Source organism: Fukomys damarensis, unplaced genomic scaffold, assembly GCF_012274545.1.
Source record: "Fukomys damarensis isolate Sample0158 unplaced genomic scaffold, DMR_v1.0_HiC HiC_scaffold_33, whole genome shotgun sequence".
In the NCBI taxonomy this organism is placed as follows: domain Eukaryota; kingdom Metazoa; phylum Chordata; class Mammalia; order Rodentia; family Bathyergidae; genus Fukomys; species Fukomys damarensis.
In genome coordinates, this window is record NW_022900945.1 from 52309566 (window position 1) to 52315982 (window position 6417).

Genomic DNA, 6417 nt, shown 5'->3' on the forward strand with positions numbered 1-6417 from the left:
ACTGCCCACACCCGGGAGGCCGCGGGCAGGACACCTCGGGGGGAGCCGCACCCAGGTGAGTGGCACTGCCTCTCGCCAGTCCAGGTGCCCGGGTCCCACAAGGGCATGGATTTGCATCGGCTCAGACCTCCCAGCTGCTGATGGAGGCGCCACCGGGTAAGGTGACGGCAGGTGGGGCTGCCTTGGCAGGGCTGGGCATCGCCCACCCTCTGGACTGCGTCGTGGTACCTCAGCACCCCGGTGCTGCCCGGGAGGATCCAGCCCGGCTGCCGACCTTGGAAGGGAGCATTGTCTCGAGCCAAGGGTTGAGGAGCTTTGGGTCCAACTCGGAGTTAGGGAGGGTGTGGTGGGTGCTGATCCGCTGCCTCTGGTCCACCCTTGCTTCCTGAAGGGGGTGCGGTGGAGTGGGGTGGGGGTCTTCCCCTCCCTCCCTCTTCCCCGCCTCATCCCCTTTTCTCTTCCCCTTCCTGTTCCCGCTCCCCATGCCTTTGCTCTTGCCCTCTGGTTCATGTTTCCAAGCCCGCTAAGCAGGTTAATTTTTTTTTTTTCCTTTGTCTGCAGCAAGCGAAAGGAGTCAGCAGTGGGAGTCCAGGCCCCAGTGCCGAGGAACCTCCGGAGGCCTAACTGGGCCCTGTGGCCTCCTCTTGCCTTCCTTCCCTAAGTCAGCTTGTACCACGTCTGCAAGCAGTGGAGAGATGGGCTCATCGCTGACCCAGGAAATCCTCAGTCACCTGGGCCTTGCCGACAAGGCAGGAGCTGCTAGGATTTTAGGAACCTGGTTTGGGGGGAGGATTTTGGTTTTGTCTTTAGAGACAGGGCCTCACTATGTTGCCCAGGTTGCCGTAAAACTCCAGATCCTCCTGCCTCAGCCTCCCAAGTAGCTGGGACTATAGGCACTGTCCCCAGCTAGGAATCATTTTTAATGCATCTTCTCAGAGGCTGTGAGACCATGGGAGAATAGGAAAGGGAGAGTGGGCCTGGCCAGGGCTCTAGGCCGGCAGGGAAGGCCCCTGCTAATGCCCTGCTCTTACAGACTGCAGCTTGGGGGACGCTGGGCACTCTCAGGACCTTCCTGAGCTTCAGTGTGGACAAGGACGTGCAGAGGCTCCTGAGAGCCATCACAGGCCATGGTAAGCCCCTCCCCTGCGTGCTGGGCTGTGCCTGTTGGAAGCCAGGCGGGGGAGCTAACACTCCCAGCTGTCGGTAAAACACCCTCATCCCTGCAAGTCAAACACCAGGCAGCGTCCCACCCTCCCATCTCTCCTCCCAACAGGCCTGTGACATGAGCTTATTATTTCCACCCACCTTGCAGGTGGGGAGTTGGGACTCAGGGAGGTTAAGATGCTTAACAGGCTCACCCAAGGTCACTCAGGTCAAAGGAGCACAACTGGGACCCCACCCAACCACCCCCACACTGGGAGTTGAACCTAGAGCCTGTGTGCTGAGTTATATCCCCAGCCATCTTTAATTTTGTTTGATTTGGTTGTTTGTTTGGGTTTTTGTTTGTTTTTTGTTTTGTTTTGTACGGGGATCAAACTCAGGACCCTACACTTGCGAGGCAGGTGGCAGAACCACGGAGCTAAATCCCCAGCTGGTTTTGTGTTTTGAGACAAGGTCTCGCTATGTAGTTCAGGCTGGCCTTAAACTCACTATGGAGCCTAGGCTGGCCTTGCACTCCTGGCAAAACACTTGCCTCAGCCTCCTGAGTGCTGGGACTACAGGTATGCACCACCCCACCAGCTCCATATTTTATTTTTAATTTTGAGACAAGGTCTCATCAAGTCACTAACCCGATCAAGCTGGGCTCAAACTGAGATCTTCCAGTCTCAGCCTCCCACAGAACTGAGATTACAGGCAGGCATACCTTGGAATGCCAGAATTGGAACTGTAAACCAAGTTACCCAGTCAAAAGCATACCTATTGCACTAAGCTAAATCCTGACCCTTTTTATTTCTGTGAGACAGGATCTTGCTGAATTGCTAAATTGCCTAGTCTGGACTCAAAATTGTAATCCTCCTGCCTCAGCCCCCCACAGTATTGTGATTAGAGGTGTACACTAATCACAATCTGTTTAGAACTGAGATTCTAGAGCCAGGCGTAGTGGCACACACCTGTAATCCCCGGTTCTCGGAAGGCTGAGGCAGGAGGATCACCACATGTTCAAGGCCAGGGTGGGCCGGGGAGTTAGCTCAGTGGTGCAGCATCTCCCTCGCAAGCACAAGGCAGACATCTAGTTCCATACCTGGTAACAACAACAACAAAAAAAAGCCAGCCCAGGCTACAGTGAATTCAAGGCCAGCCTGAGCTACATAGTGAGACCCCCATCTAAAACAAAAAGAGGACTGGGGATTTAGCTCAGTGGTTCTACTGCCTGCCTTTCAAGTGCAAGGACCTGAGTTCAATCCCCAGTACCAAAAAAAAGAACTAAGATTCTAAAACATGTTAGCCAATCCCAAAAAGCCTTTTTAGCCAGGTGTGGTGGTGCATGCCTGTAATCCCAGCACTAGGGAGGCTGAGACAGGAGGATCACTGTGAGTTTGAGACCAGCCTGGGCTACATAGCGAGTTCCAGGTCCGTCTCCACTACATAGTGAGACCCTGTCTCAAAAAAAAAGTCTTTTTTTTTTTTTTACCATCACACCTGTTCCCCTTTGCCTAAACAGGTATCAGATTTGAATGCTGCTTTGACATTTTATTTACATCTTTTTAGATAAAATGTAGATGGGGTAGCCCCTGCCCCTTCCCTTCCCAGTCCTCCCCTAGACCCTGTTGTCCCCCACGGAGTAGAAGGAGGGTCCCAGCCCCGCCTTCCCCTCGCTCAGGTGTGGACCAGGGCGCCATTGTGCAGGTGCTCACCAATCGCAGCAGAGAGCAACGGCAGCTCATTTCCCAGGCCTTCCGGGAGCGCACCCAGCAGGTGAGCCAGACAGAACCCTGGCGGGACTCAGGGTGCAGCAAGGGCAGCCTGACCCTGGGGGTCTCCTGCCTCTGCTGTGGGGACGCTTTATCCTAGGACCTGCTGAAGTCCCTGCAGGCGGCTCTCTCCGGAAGCCTGGAGCGGATTGTGGTGGCTCTGCTGCAGCCTGCAGCCCAAACCGATGCGCAGGAGTTGAGGACGGCCTTGAAGGTACCTGAAGGGCCGCTGCTGGGGACTGAGGACCCGGTGGGAAGGGGAGGGCTCCTCTGACCGCCCTCGTCGGCCTTAGGTGAACCGGCCACGCCTGCTCTCTGCCCCGTCAGCCTCCCTGAGGACCTGGCCCGGTCTGAGAGTGGCTCCTGGTTTCCTGCAGGCCTCAGGCTCTGCCGAGGATGTGGCCATGGAAATTCTTACCACCCGAGCCCCACCGCAGCTGCAGGAGTGCCTGGCAGCCTACAAACACAGTAAGAATCTGGGGGGGGTCTCCCGGGCTGCAGCGTCCCCTCGTGCTCCCTGGACACAGCCACCTGGGGTCTGGACTGGACAAATTTTCTTCCCTTCGGTTCCCCCCACCCTTCCATGCCTCCGTCTCCCCAGGAGCATAAACCACATGTGATCATTACAAAATGAGAAACAATGATTAGCCTGGGGCTCTGGGACAGATTGCAAAGTAATGACAACATTGGGCACTGCAAGAGCCCCCGTGAAGGTGCTGGTGTCACCTCCCATACCCTGGGCGCCACCTGTCTGGCCCCTGGCTGATGGGCTGGCTGCCGCCTGCCTCCCCTGATTTACAAGCAAGTTGTCTCTCTTCACCTCGGCTCCTCCGCTCTTCCTCTGAGGCTCCGCTGCAGTTCTGCCTCTCTCACCTCTCTCCCCGCCTGGTTCCTTCATCTGTGCTGGGGATGGAAGCTAAGGCCTCCGTACTTGCAGACAAGAGCAGTGACTGAGCTACACCTTCACGTCTTCCTCTGTTCCCCTCCTTTTCTCCCCTTCCCGTCTACCCCGCTTCACGCCCTCCCTCGCGCCCCCTGGGTCTTCGCCGTCCTCTCTGCAGGGCCAGGCCCGGCCATCTCTCTTTCCATTCTGTGGCACTGCCTGCCTCTGACAGGGGCCGCCTCCTGCCTGGCTGCGCTGGTGCCGGCTGAGATGTTGCACCTGGGCCTCACTTCCAGGGATGGGCAGCCACCCAGCTGCTCTGAGCAGGAGACAGGGCTGGCAGGACACAGGGGTCAGGCCATGGACGGGCCCTGGGCGTCCACACTGGGACGACCAGGACGGGTCAGAGAGCTCCTGGCCCCACCCAGGTTTCCAGGTGGAAGCTGAGGAGGATATCAAGTCTGAGACCAGCAGCATCTTGCGGGACCTGCTCCTGGCCCTGGCCAAGGTGAGGGGGACTGGCCTGCCCGGAAGGGAGTTACCCGCATCGGGTCCAGAGATGGGCAAGAGCAGAAGGATTGCTGAGGTTCGACAAATAAGAGGGGGCTTTGGGAGGCCCAAGTCTGGGGATAGAAAGCTGTCCCTCGGTGGCACGTGCCTGTAATCCCTGCATTCTGGGAGGCTGAGGCAGGAGGATCACAAGTTTGAGCCCACCCTGGGTAACTTAGCAACTTAGAGACCCTGTCTAAAAAGAATTAAAAAGGGCTGGGGATGTGTAGCTCGGGTCCAAGGCCCTGGGTTTAATCCCTGGTAACACCAGAATAAATAAAATCCTCCTGAGAAGTTTCTCCTTTTAGGGAGGTCGTGAGAGCTACTCCGGCATCATTGACTACAATCTGGCAGAGCAGGATGTCCAGGTAAGCTGGGGGCCCGGGCCTTGGCAAGGTGGCACTGGAGATGCCCTCCGCCCAGCTGTGCGCCCAGGTCCTGCCCAGGACGGGGGCTCCTACCCTGGGCAGGCATGGCCTAGGAGCACAGCAGCTGCCTCCTCCCTGTCTCCTGAATTCCGGGAGCTCCTAAGTTTGCTGTCCTGGGCAGCCGTCCAGACACTGGAGTTTTCCAAATCGGGGAAGAGATTTGCGAGGGCAGGGCCGGTATCTAGCCTTGTTCTTGCATAAATACATAATACACGTGCACGCACGCGTGCTGCACACACACTCACACACACATTTCTCTCTCTCTCTCTCCCTCTCTCTCCCTCTCTCTCCCTCTCCTTTTCCACCTTGATCTCATTTCCACGGTCACCACAACGGATTTCGGAGACACCCCAAGCAGGCTCTTTCCTTCCTCCACCCCAGGCGCTGCAGCAGGTGGAAAGGCCCCGCCCAGAAGGCCCGTGGGTCCGGATCTTCACCCAGCGCAGCCCACAGCACCTCCTTCGAGGTACACGCGGGCCTGCGCTGGCTCTCATGAGTGGCCGAGGCAGCGGAGGGAGGGAACCCCTGCCTGTGACAATGACTTCTGCCCCACCGTCACGCTCTCTTTCTGATTCTCCCCCCACACACACGCAAGTGCGCGATCTGTACCAGTGGCGCATGGGGCGAGCGCTGGAGGAGGCTGTGCGAGACCGTTTCCACGGGCGCGCCCAGGCGGCCCTGCTCAGCCTAGGTAGGGACCCACTGAGGAGGCGGAGGGCTCTCCCCGGGACGGGGAGCTGAGCCCCTGAACCTGGCCTTGCGCCCTTCCCTCTGCTTCCAGCCTCAGTGGTCCGGAACACGCCGCTGTACTTTGCGGACAAACTTCACCGGGCCTTGCAGGTGAGAAGCGCGCTCCCTTCCCCTCCCTTTGGAACCAAGACGGGCAGGGGCGCGCCCTTCCTGGGCAGGGGAGGAGTTTCAGCTGCTGGTAACTTCCCAATCTCTCTCGTGTGTACTTGGAGGCTGAGGCAGGAGGACCGCAAGTTCAAATCCAGCCTATGCTATTTTTAGTGGTTTACTGAAGCAGTGTCTCAAAATGAAAAATACAGGGCTGGGGATTTAGCTCAGTGGTGCCACCTCCTGCCTCCTCCCAAGCCCAAGGTCCGGAGTTCGATCCCTGGCACCAAAATAAATAAATAAAATAAGAAATAGGCTGGGATTGTACCTCAGTGTGAAGGCCCTGGGTTTAATCTCCAGTGCTGAAAAAAAAAGTGCATTCTTTATTATCAGTGGTAGACAGGGGTGGCAGCGACAATGCTAGAAGAATAATGACAGGTGCTGCATTTCTCGGGTGCTTATTATGTGCGAGGGATTATCCCGAGCGTCACACATGTCGCCTGACCATCACGGCCACACCCCGCCTCTGCTTTATAGCTAAACGTGCAGGACAGAAAGGTTGAGGGCCTTGCCCAGTCACACAGCTAGTAAGTGCTGAGTCTTGCTAAGGGACACATAACCAAGGACACTTTTCAGCCCGTGTCACTTGCTCTGCTAGCTCAGCCCCTGGGGGGACGCCTTCCCCTTTCCCCACTGCTCGGAAGCCTCAATGTGAGAGTGATTCCACCAAAAGAATCCAGTCACTCTGCTCCATGAACTAGGTCCCCCGACTTGGTCCCCCTTGTTGACAAAAAAAAAAAAAAAAAAA

At 56.9% G+C, this 6417-nt stretch overlaps 1 protein-coding gene across 3 annotated transcripts in view; it reads left to right on the top strand.

Moving 5' to 3' along the window:
* Positions 1 to 74: 74 nt before the first annotated feature.
* The window catches only part of Anxa9 (annexin A9), a 15631-nt gene continuing 9288 nt past the window's right edge, over positions 75 to 6417 (top strand). For 2 of the 3 annotated variants that reach the window (XM_033758102.1, XM_010616452.2), the window contains exons 1-11: positions 75 to 156; positions 562 to 749; positions 1034 to 1130; positions 2822 to 2916; positions 3013 to 3126; positions 3290 to 3380; positions 4224 to 4303; positions 4653 to 4712; positions 5154 to 5238; positions 5368 to 5463; positions 5554 to 5612. In XM_033758102.1, coding sequence (XP_033613993.1) covers positions 141 to 156; positions 562 to 749; positions 1034 to 1130; positions 2822 to 2916; positions 3013 to 3126; positions 3290 to 3380; positions 4224 to 4303; positions 4653 to 4712; positions 5154 to 5238; positions 5368 to 5463; positions 5554 to 5612 — 981 coding nt within the window. In that variant the 5' untranslated portion in view covers positions 75 to 140. The remainder of the gene's footprint in view (positions 157 to 561; positions 750 to 1033; positions 1131 to 2821; positions 2917 to 3012; positions 3127 to 3289; positions 3381 to 4223; positions 4304 to 4652; positions 4713 to 5153; positions 5239 to 5367; positions 5464 to 5553; positions 5613 to 6417) is intronic. The other variant, XM_033758103.1, reaches the window with a different exon arrangement.